At 45.9% G+C, this 20,726-nt stretch overlaps 1 protein-coding gene across 6 annotated transcripts in view; it reads right to left on the reverse strand.

The window, feature by feature from the left end:
• Positions 1–1,665: 1,665 nt before the first annotated feature.
• The window catches only part of LOC139263343 (aftiphilin-like), a 73,268-nt gene continuing 54,207 nt past the window's right edge, over positions 1,666–20,726 (reverse strand). For all 6 annotated transcript variants that reach the window (XR_011593126.1, XR_011593125.1, XM_070879253.1 and 3 more), the window contains 2 exons: positions 15,490–15,621; positions 1,666–3,651 (listed from right to left, as the gene is read on the reverse strand). Coding sequence is in view for 4 of the 6 variants with exons in the window: in XM_070879253.1 (XP_070735354.1) it covers positions 3,514–3,651; positions 15,490–15,621 (270 nt within the window). In the remaining 2 variants the exon portion in view is untranslated. The remainder of the gene's footprint in view (positions 3,652–15,489; positions 15,622–20,726) is intronic.

The raw sequence follows: 20,726 nt of genomic DNA on the forward strand, positions 1-20,726 counted from the left end.
GTCTAGGGGAAGAGAGGGATGCGAGAGGCAGCTGAGCGTCTGATCTCAATCTTAGAGACAAAGAAGTCCATGAGCTCCTCGCACTTCTTGTTGGAGGTGAGGGTGGAGCAGACAGGGGAAAGAGATTTAAGAAGACGGTTAGCGGTAGAGAAAAGCAGCCAGGTTTATCTTCACATTCCAGGATTAGAAACATAGAAACATAGAAAATAGGTGCAGGAATAGGCCATTCGGCCCTTCGAGCCTGCACCACCATTCAATAAGATCATGGCTGATTATTCACCTCAGTACCATTTACCGCTGGGTGGGAATGCTTTCACTCCATATCCCTTGATCCCTTTAGCCATAAGGGCCATATCTAACTCCCTCTTGAATATATCCAATGAACTGGCATCAACAACTCTCTGCGGTAGAGAATTCCACAGATTAACAACTCTTTGAGTGAAGAAGTTTCTCCTCATCTCAGTCCTAAATGGCTTACCCTTTATCCTTAGACTGTGTCCTCTGGTTCTGGACTTCCCCAACATCGGGAACATTCTTCCTGCATCTAACCTGTCCAGTCATGTCAGAATTTTATGTTTCTATGAGATTCCCTCTCATCCGTCTAAACTCCAGTGAATACATGCCCAATCGATCCAGTCTCTCCTCATATGTCAGTCCAGCCATCCCGGGAATCAATCTGGTGAACCTTCGCTGCACTCCCTCAATAGCAATAACGTCCTTCCTCAGATTAGGAGACCAAAACTGAACACAATATTCCAGGTGAGGCCTCACCAAGGCCCTGTACAACTGCAATAAGACCTCCCTGCTCCTATACTCAAATCCCCTAGCTATGAAGGCCAATATACCATTTGCCTTCTTCACCGCCTGCTGTACCTGTATGCCAACTTTCAATGAATGATGAACCATGATACCCAGGTCTCATTGCACCTCCCCTTTTCCTAATCTGCCATTCAGATATTATTCTGCCTTTTTGTTTTTGCCCCCAAAGTGGATAACCTCACATTTATCCACATTATAGTGCATCTGCCATGCATTTGCCCATTCACCTAACCTGTCCAAGTCACTCTGCAGCCTCTTAGTGTCTTCCTCACAGCTCACAACGCCACCCAGTTTAGTATCATCTGCAAACTTGGAGATATTATACTCAATTCCTTCATCCAAATCATTAATGTATATTGTAAATAGCTGGGGACCCAGCACTGAGCCCTGCGACACCCCACTAGTCACTGCCTGCCATTCTGAAAAGGACCCGTTTATCCTGACTCACTGTTTCTTGTCTGCCAACCAGTTCTCTATTCATGTCAGTACATTACCCCCAATACCATGTGCTTTAATTTTGCATACCAATCTCTTGTGTGAAATCTTGTCAAAAGCCTTTTGAAAGTCCAAATACACCACACCCACTGGTTCTCCCTTGTCCACTCTACTAGTTACATCCTCAAAAAATTCCAGAAGATTTGTCAAGCATGATTTCCTTTTCATAAATCCATGTTGACTTGGACCGATCCTGTCACTGCTTTCCAAATGCGCTGCTATTTCATCTTTCATCTCATTGTGGAGATGAATAGTGCAGTGGAAGTAAAGTGTCTCAAATGCCATTCATATTCAGTTGGTGTGCCTCAGTTAGTAGTGTGCCTAATGGGCAGTACAAATGATTCAAGGACATTATACAAAAAAATTCAAGTTTTTATTTCAAATTCTAGGATAGAAATGTAATCAGTCAATATTTACAAATCTGGGGACAGCAAGATGTCTGAGTACAGCTGGTGTGGTTAAATAGAAGCAGAATTTAAAGCAATATAGGTAGACTCAAAACTAATCCAGTGACCTATAAACAATATAATCACAGAAAAATAACTACATGCATCGTATAACTATTAAATCAAAATTGAGATGTTTATCATATTGGCAAGAAATTGTGTGATCCAACAATAGCTATGGTTCAGGAACCTATCCATTACACTGAAAAGCACACTAGATCAGCACTACTGATTGTATTTCTATTGCAGCCAGTGACTTTACATGGTAAACATTATGATTAAAAACTTTTATTAGTATAGCAGTAACAAAACCCAAAATGTAGGAAATACCTGCAAGTATTCACTGCTTGAAGTCAGCTATAAAAAGTTGACACCAATAAAAGAATTAAACTGCATTTTGGTCCATTAAGGCGGGAGTTATATTACACTGCAAACTCAAACCCTTGAAACGCCTTCCCTGGAAGGAGCCTCGTACCTCACAGCTTTATTGTGCTTGGTATTCTCCTGAGTTAAATTTTACATTATGTGCATCTAAGACAACATTACATCAATAAAAAAGTAGCAGTACGTCATCTACAATCTCACATTAAAATTGCAATGGAGTAGTCACATATTTAATGAAGTCCCAAAATATAAGGGAGTACAGTAGTGTTGTGATTATGTTACTAGACTAGAAATACTCATCCATCATAGACAGTTCCTCGGAATCGAGGAAGACTTGCTTCCACTCCCAAAGTGAGTTCTCTGGTGGCTGAACAGTCCAATACGAAGGCCACAGACCCTGTCACGGGTGGGACAGACATTCGTCGAGGGAAGGAGTGGGTGGGACTGGTTTGCCGCGCGCTCCTTCCGCTGTCTGCGCCTGACCTCTTCACGCTCTTTGCGTTGAGACTCGAAGAACTCAACGCCCTCCCGGATGTACTTTCTCCACCTCGGGCGGTCTTCGGCCAGGGTCTCCCAGGTGTCAGTGTTGATGTCGCACTTTACCAGGGAGGCTTTGAGGGTGTCCTTGTAATGCTTCCGCTGTCCACCTTTGGCTCGTTTACCATGAAGGAGCTCCGCATAGAGCAATTGTTTAGGGAGTCTCGTATCTGGCATGCGAACTATGTGGCCTGCCCAGCGAAGCTGATCGAGTGTGGATCTAGGAATACAGAGGCTGAACTAATAACTCAGCAAACATGAGTTCAAATCCTACCATGGCAGTTTGAGAATTTGAATTCAGTTAAAAAAAATCTGGAAATAAATATCAATAAAAGTGACCACTCAGCTGTTGGATTGTCAGGAAAAACTCAACATGTTCATTAATGTCCTTTAGGGAAGGAAAGCTGGCCTATGTGTGACTCCAGTCCCACACCAACATTGTTTCAAACAAATGCCTTCAGAAGTGGCCTAGTAAGTCGGTCAGTAGTATAAACTACTTTTGCGGTTCAAGAGGACTCACCATCTTCTCTGGGCTGCTAGGGATGGGCAATAAAGGACAGCCATGCTCGTGGCAACCACATCCCGAGAAAGACATTTTAAAAAAATATATAAGTTATAGACAATGTGTTAAATTATACTTGCTTTAAAATATCTGTGCTGTAACGAAATTTTAAAACAAATTTTGAAATGCTAAGTGTAATGAATTTAAATATGAAGCAGAATGATCTTAACAGATAAAAAGTTAAAAATTTAGATAAACATTTTGAAACAAATCTGTGTTAGTGAAAAACTAAAGGAAAAAAGACAAAATATGAATGTTTCAAATTTTGTATCACAAAAACAATGAATTCTTCTTGATCCTTGGGGCTTCTCGGACTCTATTTCCATTCATCTGCAGCCACTGCACAAATACGGTCTCCAATCGATGAGTAAAACTACGGCCAGTTCTTTGGGATGGGGTTACGGAGATCTGTAAATAAGAATAAAAGCTGATGGATAAAATTTGATGGATGATTTACAATCTACAGTACTGAAATATATTTATCCCCATCAAAACCTTTAGGGGGGAAATTGCATCGCGCTCCATTTGGGGACAGTTAAATCCGTGAGGCGGGATTTCCTGCGCCAAGCACGGAAGCCCCGCCCAGCTCGCGATATTGAGATTACCACACCCGAGAGCAAGTGGGGCGCAAAATAACGCGCTCCACTTGCTCTGTGGGACGCAAGCAGGGCGGAAGCGAAATGAGAGGGGCGTTGTAGCACTGCTGCATAGAAGGGGCCCTCCCCTTCATTAAAGAGGGCCAAGCTGCTGACTCTGCAGGTCCCTGCACCACCGGGAGGTGGGGTGCCTTGGCAGCAGCCTGGCACTCAAGCAGTGTGCCTCCTTAAGCTGTTGCTGTCATTGCCCGGCGCAGCTTCATGGAGCATTCCCGAATTTTCGCTCCGGAGCGAAAATGGGTCACTGTGCATTGTGATGATGTCATCATTGCCAGTGCAGCAGAGCGGGGCGCTACTGGAATTTAGTAGGAGTCGCTAATGGTGCTGTGCCTGGGTGAAAATGAGTTTGCGCCCAGTTAGCGCCCCTGCTAGTGGGAGGCACAAATGACCCAAATTTCTCTCTCTTAATCTCTCTCCTAACCCAGTATGGCCCACATTTCATTCCCAAGTCCAAGGGGTGCAGACTTGAGCGTATATGGTACACAGTTGGTTTAGCCATCCATCACCAGATCTGGCTGGACCACATCAAGCGTTAGAGGGCCTCACTCTCCTCTACAAAACTGCTCACTACTCCAGGATCATTCACCAAAGCAAAGATCACCCCCCGGATTATTTTCTCCACTACCAACCGTCTCCTTAAAACCCCGACTGCTGTCCCCTCTACCCTTATCTCCAATAAGTACATGGACTTCTTTGAAATCAAGATTGAGACCATTTGTTCAGATGCCTCCTCAGCTTTTCCTCTTCCCTCCCACTTGTCCACCAACCCAACCTCCCTCCTCGGCTTTCCCTGCCCTCGCCCTGAACCGTGCATCTTTTTCTAAGCATTCTCCCCTTCTCCCCTGTCACGCCCTCTCTGAGCTCATCATTTTTACGTTCCATCTCCTGCTCCCTTAATTCTAATCTCACTAAACTACTGACCACCCAATTTCCCGACCTGGACTCTACAATATCTGACATTGTAAATGATTCCCTCTCCTCTGGGACTGTCCCGTTCCCTTTTAAAACTACCACCATTATCTCCAAAAGAAAATCCACCCTTGACCCCTCTATCCTTGCAAACTACCACATCAGCTCCAGTCTTCCTTTCCTCCCCAAAGTCTTTGAACATGTCGTCTCCACCCCTGCCACACCATTGAAATGGTCCTAACTGAAGTCACAAATTACATCCTCTATGACCTTGTTGCAGCCTTTAATATGGTCAACCACATGAACTTCCTCCAAATACTGTCCTCCATTGACAAGCTCAGTGGGTCTGCTGCTACTTGGTTCCTCTCATACCATAGGGTACAGTAGTATAGGAGTTATATTACTGGACTCGTAGTCCAGGGAACACAAGGTCAAATACCACCAAGGCAATTTGACAATTTTAATTTAGTCTTTCTTTAAATCTGGAAAGATAAGCAAAAGCTGGTACCAGTAAAAGTGACCAAGAACCTGTAAAAAGGCAACTGGTTCACAGGTCCAGTCTATATGTGACTCCAGTCCCAATCATTTGAAGTCGCCTAGCAAGCAACTCAGTTGTCCTCAGTGGCTCAAGGAGGCTCACCACCACTTTCTCAGGGCAACTAGGGATGTGTCAGTATAGTCAATGTCACCCCATCACGAGAATGAATTTTTAAAAACACCTTTCTGATCGCAGTTACAGCATCGCCAACAATGGTTTCTCTCCTGTCCCATACCATTCAAGTCCCTATTTATCCCTGGATCTATCCTTAGCCCCCTCCTATTCTGCATCCACATTATTCCCCTTGGTGACATCATCCTTAGACAAAGGATCAGCTGCCATAAGTATGCTGAAGACACACAGTTCTACCTCTCCACTAGGTATCAGTCTTGGCTCAGTTGTAGCACTCTCATCTCAGGCAGGTGGTTGGGACAAACCGCACACCAGAGACTTGAGCATAAAATCTAGATTGATGCTCCATCTGACATAGGAATAGAGGTAGGTCATTAAGCCCCTTGTGCTTGTTCTGCCATTCTTTAGATGGCTGATCTTGTCATATATGTATTCTCTGCACATACTATGCTGGTACCACTAGAGGGTGCAACTGTGGGAGGCCCAGGCAGGAGCTGTATAAAAGGCTGGTCACCACATTATTGTCTCTCAGAATGAGCCAGCAAAGAGACTAAGGTCACAGCAGTTCAAGCAAGCACTAGGCCTCATGCAGTTATTCGACAGATAAGTAGAGACATACTAACTGGCAACAAGAACAGTTCACGGACTTACACACAGAGATGGCTGCCATTGGTAGTTTAGAAAAGTTTACAGAGGGTGAAGCCTTTACTTGGGTTTTGCTGGCCAGGTATCGCTTCTACACACACCGCCACACCGAGGATTTGTTGCAGACCTACGAAGGCTCGTGGAACCGTGCGAATTTGGCGAACTCCTTGCAATGTGTTGCGGGGCGTTTTCGCGACGAGACGGAAGCGGACCATCACCTTCACGACCTCAACGTTGAGATTCTCCCAGAATCAAAACTCACTGGCAAGTACTGTGCAGAAAATAACTGTTGATCAAAGAATTAGTCTGACTCAGAGTCTGCCAAGGGGTGTAAATGTGAATCGTTTAACATGCTGGCATTGTGGGGGTAACCATCGGGCCCATCTGTGTCGATTCAGACACTGTGTGCGCAAAGGCTGCGGCCAAAAGGGCCACCCACGGCAAATGTGCAGAAGAACTGCGACGCAAAACGTGGCAGAGGACTCGACAGGAGGTTTCCGATCCTGCAAGGATCATAAAGTACAAACTAGAGAGGCGACTCAGCCTGAGAAAGCAGTGCACAGGGTGCACACCTTCACTACCAAAAGTCCCCCCATGATGATGAAAGTCAAGATAAATGCCATTCCTGTTTCCATGGAGTTGGACACGGGGGCGAGTCAGTTACTTATGAGCCAGAAGGCATTTGAAAGGCTGTGGGGCAACAAAGAACAAAGACCAAGCTGAGCCCAATTCAGACAAAGCTGCGCACTTACACCAAGGAACTGATCCCAGTTATCGGTAGTGCGAACGTAAAATTATTCTATGATGGAGAGATACACGAGTTGCCACTGTGGGTTGTACCAGGCGATGGACCAACGCTGCTTGGCAGAAGCTGGATGGGGAAGATTCGGTGGAACTGGGAATGTCAGAGCACTATCTTCAGTGGACGATGCTTCCTGTGCTCAAGTGCTGAGCAAGTTCCCATCCCTATTTGAACCAGGCATCGGCAACTTCATAGGTGCCAAAGTACAGATTCACTTGGTCCCCGAGGCACGGCCTGTTCATCACAAGGCTCGAGTGGTCCCTTACATGATGAGGGAGAAAGTGGAGACCGAATTGGACAGACTTCAACGCGAGGGAATCATATCACCAGTCAAATTCAACAAGTGGGCCAGCTCGATTGTTCCGGTACTAAAGAGCAATGGCACGGTCAGAATCTGTGGCGACTACAAGGTAACGATCAACCGAGTTTCATTACAGGACCAGTACCCGCTACCCAAAGCCAATGATCTCTTTGCGACATTAGCAGGGGGAAAGGCATTCACCAAGCTGGATCTAACCTCCGCTTACATGACCCGGGAGCTGGTTGAGTCGTCGAAAAAATTAACGTGCATTAACACACATAAGGGACTGTTTTTGTAACACAGGTGCCCGTTCGGGATCCGCTCGGCTGCAGCCATCTTCCAAAGGAACATGGAGAGTCTGTTGAAATCGGTTCCACGCACTGCTGTATTTCAGGATGACATCCTAATCACTGGTCGCAACACCACCGAACATCTGCACAACGTGCAAGAGAGGTTTTAAGTCGACTAAACAGAGTCGGACTCCGGTTGAAACGATCCAAGTGTCTTCCTGGCGCCAGAGGTAGAATTCCTGGGGAGCAAGATTGCGGCAGACAGCATCAGGCCCACAGACTCGAAGACAGAGGCCATCAAGAATGCACCCAGACCATGAAATGTAACAGAGCTGCGCTCGTTCCTGGGACTCCTCAACTATTTCGGTAACTTTCTTCCAGGGTTGAGCACTTTGCTCGAACCGTTGCACAAGTTGCTATGCAAGGGAGACGACTGGGTTTGGGGTCAAAATCAAGAGGCCGCCTTCAAAAAGGCCAGAAACTTGCTGTGTTCGAACAAATTGTTTGTATTGTATGACCCAAGCAAACATCTAGCTTTAGCATGTGATGTGTCGTTGTACGGTGTCGGGTGTGTTTTACAGCGAGCAAATGTAGCGGGCAAACTCCAACCGGTTGCATAAACGTCTAGAAGTCTATCCAAGGCCGAAAGAGCCTATAGTATGGTCGAGGAGGTGGCTTTGGCCTGTATCTATGGGGTTAAAAAAAAATGCACCAGTATTTGTTCATACTCAGGTTCGAGTTAGAAACCGACCACAAACCCCTAATCGCACTGTTTTCAGAAAGCAAAGGCATAAACACCAATGCTTCGTCGCGAATCCAAAGATGGGCACTAACACTGTCAGCCTACGATTATACGATCCGCCACAGGCCAAGTATTGAGAACTGCGCTGATGCCCTCAGTTGACTATCGTTGCCCACCACCGGGGTGGAAATGGCACAGCCCGCAGACCTGTGCCTGGTCATGGACGTCTTCGAAAGCGAAAGGTCACCTGTAATGGCCCGCCAGATCAGGACCTGGACCAACCAGGACCCCGTGTTATCTCTTGTAAAAAGTTGCATCCTCAATGGGGGCTGGTCAGCGGTCCCAAGAGAAATGCAAGAGATAAAGCTGTTTCACCGTCGTAAAGACGAAATGTCCATTCAATCGGATTGCCTCTTATGGGGCAACCGCGTCGTCCTGCCAAAAAAAGGCAGGGCAACCTTCATACGCGATCTACCCAGTGCCCACCCAGGCATAGTCATGATGAAGGCTATCGTCAGGTCCCATGTCTGGTGGCCCGGCATTGACTTGGGGACTTGGAGTCACAATTGAGCAATGCCCCCAGGGAGGCTCCACTTAATCTGTGGTCCTGGCCCTCAAAACCATGGTCCAGGATCCACGTAGACTATGCGGGCCCCTTTCTAGGAAAAATGTTCTTCGTTATAGTGGACGCCTACACTAAGTGGATCGAATGTGTAATAATGGCATCCAGCACGTCCACCGCCACCATTGAAAGCCTCAGGGCCATGTTTGCCACCCATGGCTTGCCCGACCTTCAGGTCAGCGACAATGGTCCGTGTTTCACCAGCTCAGAATTCAATGAATTCATGACCCGCAATGGCATCAAGCATGTCAGGTCTGCCCCGTTCAAGCGCGCATCCAATGGCCAAGCAGAGCGGGCAGTCCAAACCATAAAGCAGACCTTGAAACGCGTCACGGAAGGCTCCTTACAAACCCGCCTATCCCGGGTGCTGATCAATTACAGGACACGACCCCACTCACTTACCGGTAGTCCCCCCTGCAGAGTTACTAATGAAATGTGCACTCAAAACCAGGCTCTTCTTAGTCCACCCTGACCTCAACAATCAGGTGGAAACCAGGCGCTATCGGCAAAACATGTACCATGTATCACGCTACATCAATGTAAATGATCTGGTGAATCATGGTCATGGCATCAAATGGGTCGCAGGCACTGTTTTAGCCAAGGAGGGGAAGAGAGTGTTTTTTGTCAAACTGCTTAACGGACAAACGTGTAGAAAGCATTTGGACCACACCAAATTGCGATTTACAGGTAACCAGGAACTACTGGGAGAGGACCTTACCTTCAGTGATCCACCTGCACACACCCAATCAGCAACAGACTTAGCTGCCAACCATGAAGATGATCCCACCATCTCCAACAGCCCAGTCAGACCAACAGCGCTGCAAGACAGCAGTGGCCCGACCAACTCACCCAGGCCAGAAGTGACACTCAGACGATCAACCAGGGAGTGTAGAGTTCCGGATCGCCTCAACCTGTAACTAACTCGCATCAAAGACTTTGGGGGGGGGAGGGGGGGGAATGTTTTCATATATGTATACTCTGTACATAGCTTACCCCATGTACAGAGTATACATATATGACAACATTCTTCACTCAAGAGTTGTTAACCTGTGGCATTCCCTACTGCAGAGAGTTGTTGATGCCAGTTCATTGGATATATTCAAGAGGGAGTTAGATATGGCCCTTACGGCTAAAGGAGAGAAAGCAGGAAAGGGGTACTGAGGTGAATGATCAGCCATGATCTTATTGAATGGTGGTGCGGGCACGAAAGGCTGAATGGCCTACTCCTGCAACTATTTTCTATGTTTCTATGTTTCTATACTATGCTGGTACTACGAGAGGGTGCAACTGTGGGAGGCCCAGGCAGGAGCTGTATAAAAGGCTAGTCACCACATTGCTGGCTCATTCTGAGAGACAAGAAAGAGACTAAGGTCACAGCACTTCAAGCACAGCACTAGGCCTCATGGAGTTATTCTACAGATAATTAGAGACGTACTAGATCTGTACCTCAACTTCATCTACCCGCCTTTGCTCCATATCCCTCGACAGTGCTGCACTGTTGGAGGTGCTGTCTTTTACAGGAGACATTAAATGGAACCCTCATCTGCTCTTTTAGGTGGAGGCAAGAAAACTGTTTGCAGAAGAGCCGGGGTAATCTCCTGGTATTCTGGCCACCATTTATTCCTCAACCGTCATTAAAACAGCTTATTTGGTGATTTGTTTCAATGATCTTTATGGAACCTTGCTGTGCACAAATTAGCTGTCGCATTTCTTAACATTGCAAGAGTGACTATACTTTAAATGTATTTCATTGGCTGTGAAGCACCTTGGGATATCCCAAGGTTATGAAAAGCACGATATAAATCCATGTTCTTTCTTTACCTTTTATTGACCCCTCCACTGTCTGAGTTGTCAGACTGCTTGTGCAACATCCAGTCTTGGATGAATCGCAATTTCTTCCAGTTAAATACTGAGAACACCGAAGCCATTGTCTTCAGCCCCACCACAAACTCTACTATTGTCACTGATTTCATCCCCTTCCCAGCCACTGTATCAGGTTGAGCCAGATTGTTTGCAACCTTGGCATCCTATTCTGTTTCTGGTGTCATTACAAAAAGGATATAGAAGAACTGAGAGGGTACAAGAATCAGGAATGACTGAACAGGCTGGGGTTCTTTCCTCTGGTGTGCTCCTAGCCCCCACCCCTCCCCCTGCAGAAATCAAATTTTGTGCCTTCAGCGTTTGTGTCTCCTTCAGGGTTTCTTGTAAGCTATTTTCCCTCCATTATAAGTGAAGCAATATTATATAACCCAACGGTCCCACCATTGCTGAAGCACCAGGACAAGGGCTTGCCCTAGATTGAGCAAAACGACACTGGTTGCCGACAGGTGGGAGGGGAAGGGTTGGGAACAATGCGAATGGGCGAAAGTATGGGGGCAAGCAATCAACAGCTCAATCACAAAGGGTAAAAGATAGTCATGAGTGAGGGGGATGGGACGGGACAATAGCAGCCAATTACCAGTTGATAAGAGGAAAAAGGCATTCTTCCCCTGACCCCGCCCCCCACCAGCAAAGAACAAATAAAAGTAATAAAGAGGGGGAAGATAGATTATGAAAGTAAACTAGCACGAAATATAAAAACAAAAAGTAAGAGTTTCTACAGGTACATAAAAAGGAAAAGAGTAGCTAAAGTAAATCTTGGTCCCCTAGAGGATGAGACTGGGGAATTAATTTTGGGGAATAGGGAAATGGCAGAGATGTTAAAGAAATATTTTGTATCGGTCTTCATGGTAGAAGACATTAAAAACATCCCAATAGTGAATATTCAAGGGGCTATAGGGAGGGAGGAACTTAATACAATCACTATCACTAAAGAAGTAGTACTCGGTAAAATAATGGAACTAAAGGTGGACAAGTCCCTGGGACCTGATGGCCTGCATGCTAGGGTCTTAAAAGAAGTGGCTGCAGAGGTAGTGGATGCACTGGTTGTAATCTACCAAAATTTCCTGGATTCTGGGGAGGTCCCAGCAGATTGGAAAACCGCCAATGTAATGCCCCTATCTAAAAAAGGAGGCAGACAGAAAGACGGGATAAATGGGTCATTTTCCGGTTGGCAAATGGTAACTAGTGGGGTGCCGCAGGGATCGGTGCTGGAGCTCAACTATTTACAATCTATATTAATGACTTGGATGAAGGGATCGAGTGTAATATAGCCAAGTTTGCTGATGTTACAAAGATGGTTGGGAAAGCAAATTGTGAGGAGGACACAAAAAATCTGCAAAGGGATAGAGACAGGCTAAGTGAGTGGGCAGAAATTTGGCAGATGGAAAATAATGTGGAAAAATGTGAGGTTATCCACTTTGGCAGAAAAAAATAACAGCACAAATTATAATTTAAATGGAGAAAAATTGCAAAGTGCTACAGTACAGAGGGGGTCCTTGTGCATGAAACATAAAAAGTTAGTATGCAGGTACAGCAAATAATCAGAAAAGCAAATGGAATGTTGTACTTTATTGCAAAGGGGATAGAATATAAAAACAGAGAAGTCCTGCTACAACTGTACAAGGTATTGGTGAGGCCACACCTAGAGTACTGCGTCTAGTTTTAGTCTCTGTATTTAAGGAAAGATGTACTTGCATTGTTTTTAAAAAAGGAGAGAGAAAAAAGGGAATTATAGACCGGCTAGCCTGACATCGGTAGTGGGTAAAATGATGGAATCAATTATTAAGGATGTCATAGCAGCGCATTTGGAAAGAGGTGACATGATAGGTCCAAGTCAGCACGGATTTGTAAAAGGGAAATCATGCTTGACAAATCTTCTGGAATTTTTTGAGGATGTTTCCAGTAGAGTGGACAAGGGAGAACCAGTTGATGTGGTGTATTTGGACTTTCAGAAGACTTTCGACAAGGTCCCACACAAGAGATTAATGTGCAAAGTTAAAGTACATGGGATTGGGGGTAGTGTGCTGACGTGGATTGAGAACTGGTTGGCAGACAAGAAACAAAGAGTCGGAGTAAATGGGTACTTTTCAGAATGGCAGGCAGTGACTAGTGGGGTACCGCAAGGTTCTGTGCTGGGACCCCAGCTGTTTATATTGTACATTAATGATTTAGATGAGGGGATTAAATGTAGTATCTCCAAATTTGCGGATGACACTAAGTTGGGTGGCAGTGTGAGCTGCGAGGAGAATGCTATGAGGCTGCAGATTGACTTGGATAGGTTAGGTGAGTGGGCAAATGCATGGCAGATGAAGTATAATGTGGATAAATGTGAGGTTATCCACTTTGGTGGTAAAAACAAAGAGACAGACTATTATCTGAATGGTGACAGATTAGGAAAAGGGGAGGTGCAACGAGATCTGGGTGTCATGGTACATCAGTCATTGAAGGTTGGCATGCAGGTACAGCAGGCGGTTAAGAAAGCAAATGGCATGTTGGCCTTCATAGCGAGGGGATTTGAGTACAGGGGCAGGGAGGTGTTACTACAGTTGTACAGGGCCTTGGTGAGGCCACACCTGGAGTATTGTGTACAGTTTTGGTCTCCTAACTTGAGGAAGGACATTCTTGCTATTGAGGGAGTGCAGCGAAGGTTCACCAGACTGATTCCCGGGATGACTGGACTAACATATCAAGAAAGACTGGATCAACTGTGCTTGTATTTACTGGAGTTTTCAGAAAAATGAGAGGTGATCTCATAGAAACGTTTATAAAATTCTGACTGCTTTAGACAGGTTAGATGCAGGAAGAATGTTCCCAATATTGGGGAAGTCCAGAACCAGGGGTCACAGTCTAAGGATAAGGGGTAAGCCATTTAGGACCGAGATGAGGAGAAACTTCTTCACCCAGAGAGTGGTGAACCTGTGGAATTCTCTACCACAGAAAGTTGTTGAGGCCAATTCACTAAATATATTCAAAAGGAGTTAGATGTAGTCCTTACTACTAGGGGGATCAAGGAGTATGGCGAGAAAGCAGGAAGGGGGTACTGAAGTTGCATGTTCAGCCATGAACTCATTGAATGGCGGTGCAGGCTCGAAGGGCCGAATGGCCTACTCCTGCACCTATTTTTTATGTTTCTATGTTTCTATGCATTGGAGGCTGTTCAGAGAAGGTTCACTAGGTTGATTCCAGAGATGAGAGGGTTGACTTATGAAGATAGGTTGAATAGGTTGGGCCTATACTCATTGGAGTTCAGAAGAATGAGAGGTGATCTTATCGAAACATATAAGATAACGAGGGGGCTCGACAAGGTAGATGCAGAGTATATTTCCACTCATAGAGGAAACTAAAACTAGGGGGAATAGTCTCAGAATAAGGGGCTGCCCATTTAAAACTGAGATGAGTTGTAAAAACTGTGGAATTCTCTGCCCGAGAGAGCTGTGGAGGATGGATCATTGAATATATTTAAGACGGAGATAGACTGATTTTTGATCGACAAGGTGATAAAGGGATATGGCGAGCGGGCAGGGAAGTGGAGCTGAGTCCATGATCAGACCAGCCATGATCTTATTAAATGGCGGAGCAGGCTCGAGGGGCCAAATGGCCTAATTCTGCTCCTATTTCTTACGTTTTTACGTTCTTATGTACATCTCTCTATACTGTTGCCCCGCTACTTGCCAATCAAAAGTTCCAACAAGCCCCACCTGACACATGACTTCCCACCATCCACAGGAACAAATAGCATCTCCCTCAGAATGAGGGAGGAGTCGCCACACTTTAATAATAGAGATACTGAATACAGAAACCCACGCTACAAGCAACAAGCCGTGGACTCTCCCAGTGATTACCTGGATAGATCTACACATGCTTGATTTGACCTAGTGCAGACAAACCTATGTTACTCTGTGGAGAAAGACTTGGGGGCGAAATTGCCTGCACCTGGTTTTGGGCGCATAATTTGAATTAAAAGAAAATTTAGCGCCCGGCGAGATGGGCCGAATTGGGGTCTTAGAGCAAAAAAAAAGTGTGGGGCAGTAACTGGTCGATTGCGGGGTGCGACTCTCAGCACCATGCTGAGCACGTCTAACGCGTCACACCGTCCCTCCCCTTCTTTTAAAGGAGAGGGCCGTTGCGAACTCTGCAGCCGCTTTAGTGGCCACCAGGCAGGGTCAGCTCCCGGAGGCGCTAACAGGCCTTTCTCAGAGGGGCAATTTTGGCCCCCTAGGCTGTACACTACCTATGTGCAAGGGTGTCAGATCCTATGACACAAGGGGAGGTTGACGACTGAGATTTACTAATCCCAGATGACCTGATGAACCTGAACTCTTGCATATCTTGCAGCCAGCTGAGCAGCCCAGGGCAAAAGGCTAGGAGCTAAGCACAAGCATCAGCTAGTTCCTCCCCACTATGGGATTCAACCGCCACAAATAAATATCTTAGGGGAATAGGCAAAACAATCAATAGCAGGCATAAATGATTACCAGGGATTGGAGCCACCACATTATTTCTCAACATAGGTGGCAAGATTCTGACATTCTAGTTGTTAACTACAATGAATCATATTTAAAATAACACATTTCAAAATCTTGTGCAACAAAGCCCATGGGAAAACATCAAAGAAAACACTACTTAAAATACTATCGCTTGGTACAAGAGTTCTAAATTTAAAGTATATATATAAAAAAAAAAGCCAGGATTTCAAAATCTAATAACTACTATATATTTTTCTTGTACCCTGGTCTGGATTAATGTCTTGGTGCCATTTTCAGGCAATCCAGCAACTTCTTGCAGTGCTCCAATCTTCTCCAGGTCTGAACAGCAGGTCATAGTGTCCTCCAGAAACTGGAGGTCAGCTTGTCCAACGTCCTGTGTAGCACATATGAGGGGAAAAAAAGACTAAGTCAATCTGTACATAAATAAATCAAATATTTAAAATCAGTGCCAGTTGTCAGACAACAGATCAGATTCAGGGTTAGGATTCTACGATAATAACTTGACTATAGAGTTAGATCATTTTATAGAGATAAAGATTTTTCACAACAAATATACAACTTTGGAAGAAAGAAATAAGGTTCTTGACAAATTCCTTTAGTCACATAGCAATGTATAATGTTGAGATAAATATGATGTAAAGTAAAATACATTTTAAAAACTGCACAAAAAATACTTTTCCATTTTAATGACTGACAGAGAAACCTCAGTTTAAGATCAATCCTTTGAAGACAGTATTTTAAAGTTAAAATGAAACTGGGAATATGAAAAAAAATACTTAAAACAGTACTTAAGATTGTTTAAATAATCCTAAAATAGTCAAAATATGTTGAGAACATAGAATCATCATCATCATCATAGGCAGTCCCTCAAAGCGAGGAAGTCTTGCTTCCACGCCGAAAAGGGATGAGTTCACAGGTGTTTCAATGAAGGACCTAATATTCCAAATCCCGAACTACATCGTGAAGGGTGGAAGATGCCTGTGCTTGGATTTTTTTTAAAAAAAAAACGTGTGGTGGCCATTGCACACCAGCCAGCACATGGGCTTGACAGAGCTAGGTCTTGGTCCAGTGGCAAGGATTACCCAAGACTAACTGGAGACCAGCTCTGTTGCATGGACCGAGCGCATATCGCAGTGTGGGCTGGCCCATGCTGCCCCTAGGCCCTCGCCTCTTCTGGGCCCCAGATTCACGCCTCTCCTGGGCCCCGGTCACTTCTCTCTACGAACTCTTACTGCTCCTTCGCCCCTCCTGCTGTGCCTGCCTGCGCTGCAATCAGCGACCTGGCTTCGTAGCCATCGCCCTCCTGCAGCAGCACGTGCTGTTCCCTGCAGTGGCATACCGCCGCATGCTGCTCCCTCCAATGGCCCCGGCCTGCTGAGAGCAGTGATGGTCAAACAGTGAAATGTTCACACATACACTCTCAGTCTGGGTCTGTGTCCCCTCAGCGACTCCAGATGTCTCCGCTCTTAGTACAAACTGCTCACTGACGGTTCTGGACCTGCGATCAAACTCCTTCACAGACCGATCTGTCCCCGCTCTCCGACCCCTCATATTGGCCTGCAGGAGTCTGGAGTGGATCCTGCTGAGGGAGTATCAGTTCAGTTCATCTGGGCATAGGATCATACAGCAGGGAAGGAGGCCATTTGGTCCATTGTGCCTGTGCTGGCTCTTTGAAAGAGCTATGCAATTGGTCCCACTCCCATCCTCTTTCCATATAGCCCTGAAAATGTTTTCCCTTCAAGTATTTATCCAATTCCCTTTGGAAGTTACTACTGAATCTGCTTCCACCACCCTTTCAGGCAATGCATTCCAGATACAACAACTTTTTGTATAAAAAATATTCTCATCATCTCCCCTCTGGTTCTTTTGTCAATTGCCTTAAATGTGTGTCCTCCGGTTACCGACATTCCTGCCAGAAGAAACAGTTTCTCCCTATTTACTCTATCAAAATCCTTCATAATGACCTCTATTAAATCTCCCCTTAACCTTCTCTAGTCTCACTACATAACTGAAGTCCCTAATCCCAGGGTACCATTCTAGTAAATCTCCTCTGCACACTCTCCAAGGCCTTGACATCCTTCCTAAAGTGTGTTGCCCAGAATGACGCCAGGTGAAGCGGCAGCTTTCAACAAACTTGATGGCGGCACCAAGGTCATCAACTATATTTTGATCCATTCACCTTGAACTAACTAAATGCAGCCCTGTTGACAACCAAATCTGGAAAAGCTGCTGGTCCAGATGGTGTTTACCCAGAATTCTTAAAAGTGCTGGGAGCCGAAGTGAAGAGATGGTTGACCTCCTTCTGAGGTACTGGCAACTGGTAAAATTCCACCTATTGGAGGGAAGCTAAAATAATTTCCCTTCTGAAGCAGGGGATTAATGCTTGTGAAGCTTCCAGCTACCACCTGATCTCTTTACTTTGCACTGGTTATAAAGTGCTGGAGAGGCTACTACTCCAAAGACTAGCCCCATCATCGAGCCAACCACATTCCTAAGGAGCAAGAGGGCTTCCGGAGCATCCATAACTGCTGCGAGCAAGTGGTAGCTTTAACAACGCACATCGAAGCATGCTTCCAGTGCCAGCTCAAGACCGCCGTAGCACTCCTGGACCTGTCAGCGGCCTATGACATAGTATGGAGGCATGGACTGCTTTTCAAGTTCTCCACCATTTTACCCTGCAGAACAATGATCCATCTTCTCAACTCCATGCTTAGCAACCGATGCTTCTCTGTGTACTCTGGCACCCAGAAGAGCAGATTTGAATTGAACAACGGACTCCCACAGGGATCTGTCCTGGAACCCATGTTATTCAACGTTTACACCAGTGACTTGCCCAAAACAGAGTCCCGCAAGTTCATGTATGCTGATGACATTGCCTTGGCCATGCAAAACATGAATCAGTCCATCACCGACGAGAACCTGACTAGTGATTTACAGAGGATGGAGGCCGACTTCTGCCAATGATGACTTCGGCAAAACCCGCAAAAGACTGTCACCTCGACATTCCATCTCAACACCCATCAAGCAAACCAAGCCTTGGAGGTCTCCTTTTGTGGGGTAGAGGTAAACCATGCCAAAAACCACATTTAGGAGTCACGCTTGATCGCACCCTGTCATCTCGACAGCATCTCCAGAACCTTGGGAAGAAACTAAAGAGTAGGGTCAACTTGATCCAGAAACTCAACGGACCCACATGGGGAGCAGACGCTCAAACCTTCCATAAGGCAGCGCTTGCTCTGGTGTACTCTACAGCGGAGTACTGCTCTCTGGCATGGCTATCAAGTCCGCATGTAAAATCCATTGATGTCCAGCTGAATTCTACTTTGAGAATTATCACCGGTACGCTTTTATCATAGAAACATAGAAAATAGGTGCAGGAGCAGGCCATTCGGCCCTTTGAGCCTGCACTGCCATTCAATATGATCACGGTTGATCATGCAACTTCAGTACCCCATTCCTGCCTTTGCTCCATACCCCCTGATCCCCTTAGTCATAAGGGCCACATCTAACTCCCTCTTGAATATATCCAACGAACTGGACTCAACAACTTTCTGTGGTAGAGAATTCTACAGGTTCATCACTCTCTGGGTGAAAAAGTTTCTCCTCATCTCAGTCCTATATGGCTTACCCCTTAAGCCTTAGACTGTGACCTCTGGCTCTGGACTTCCCCAACATTGGGAACATTCTTCCTGCATCTAACCTGTCCAATCCCGTCATAATTTTATATGTTTCTATGAGATCCCCTCTCATTCTTCTAAATTCCAGTGAGTATAAGCCTAGCCGATCCAGTCTTTCTTTCTTATGTCAGTCCTGTCATCCTGGGAATTAGTCTGGTGAACATTCGCTGCACTCCCTCAATAGCAAGCACGTCCTTCCTCAGATTAGGAGACCAAAACTGCACACAATACTCAAGGTGTGGTCTCACTAAGGCCCTGTACAACTGCAGTAGACCTCCTTGCTCCTATACTCAAATCCTCTCACTATGAAGGCCAGCATTGTTGTGTATGGAGAAAGAGTCAGACTGAACATTGTGAGCTCAAAGTAAAGTGTGACCGTAGTCTTTTATTGCAGGTCTCCAGAGTGCCTTTCCAACCTGTGAAGCCTCCTTAAATATCTGTGCTCCCAAGGGATTATGGAATCCCTTGGGATTCCAGGGGATGAGCCCTCTGGTGGCTGTACAGAGTAAATACAAGTCTACATATATAACAACACCCCCCCCCCCCACAAAGTCAAAAGTGTAACTATTTACAATGTGAGTCGAACTGGGGCCCTTCTTGCCCTGGTTGATCGTCTCGGTGTGAAAGCTGGTGATGTTGAATCATTTGTTGGGCCCTCGCTGGGCTGTTGTGCAGCTGGCCTTGCTGGGCTGCTTGGTGTGTTGGGCCCTGCAGGGCTGCTGTGGATTATGGGTTCTGCTTCGTGGTCAACCGTGGTGCCAGTTGCCATTGGTGTGTATGTTGGGGGATCAAAAAAGGTCAGGTCCAAGATGGGTTGCTCAGGATAGTCTGTGAATCTGAGTTTGATTTGGTCCAAGTGTTTCCGTTGAATGAGTCCATTTGAAAGTTTGACCCAAAACATCCTGCTCCCTTCTTTGGCCACGACAGTGCCGGGAAGTCACTTGGGACCTTGTCCATAATTTAATATAAATACAGGATCATTGATTTCAATCTCGCGTGACACATTTGTGCTGTCATGGTATGCACTTTGTTGAAGTCGCCTGCTCTTTACCAGTTCAGGTAGATCAGGGTGAACTAACGAGAGCCTTGTCTTAAGTGCTCTTTTCATGAGCAGTTCAGCAGGTGGGATCCCAGTGAGTGAGTGGGGTCTCGTTCGGTAGCTAAGCAGGACTCGGGATAGGCGAGTCTGCAGTGAGCCTTCAGTTACCCTCTTCAAGCCTTGCTTGATAGTTTGCACTGCTCTCTCTGCCTGACCATTGGACGCTGGTTTAAACGGGGCAGATGTGACATGTTTGATCCCGTTACTGGTCATGAATTCTTTGAACTCAGCACTGGTAAAACATGGCCCATTGTCGCTCACCAGGACAGCGGGTAAGCCGTGGGTGGCAAACATGGCCCACTGCTTTCAGTAGTGGCAGCGGACGTGCTAGTCGACATTATCTCACATTCAATCCACTTGGAGTACGCGTCTACAACCACAAGGAACATTTTACCCAAGAACGGACCTGCATAGTCGACGTGTACCCTAGACCACGGTTTGAAGGCCAAGACCATAAACTTAGCGGTGCCTCCCTGGGTACATTGCTTAACTGCGAGCATGTATTACACCTGTGAACGCAGGATTCTAAGTCCGCATTGATACCGGGCCACCACATGTGGGATCTGGCTATCGCTTTCATCATTACGATGCCTGGGTGGGTACTGTGGAGGTCATTGATGAAGGTGTCTCTGCCCTTCTTGGGGACCAATACTCGATTGCCCCACAGAAGGCAGTCTGCCTGCATAGACATTTCATCATTGC

This window comes from Pristiophorus japonicus, chromosome 4 (assembly GCF_044704955.1).
Source record: "Pristiophorus japonicus isolate sPriJap1 chromosome 4, sPriJap1.hap1, whole genome shotgun sequence".
NCBI lineage: Eukaryota > Metazoa > Chordata > Chondrichthyes > Pristiophoridae > Pristiophorus > Pristiophorus japonicus.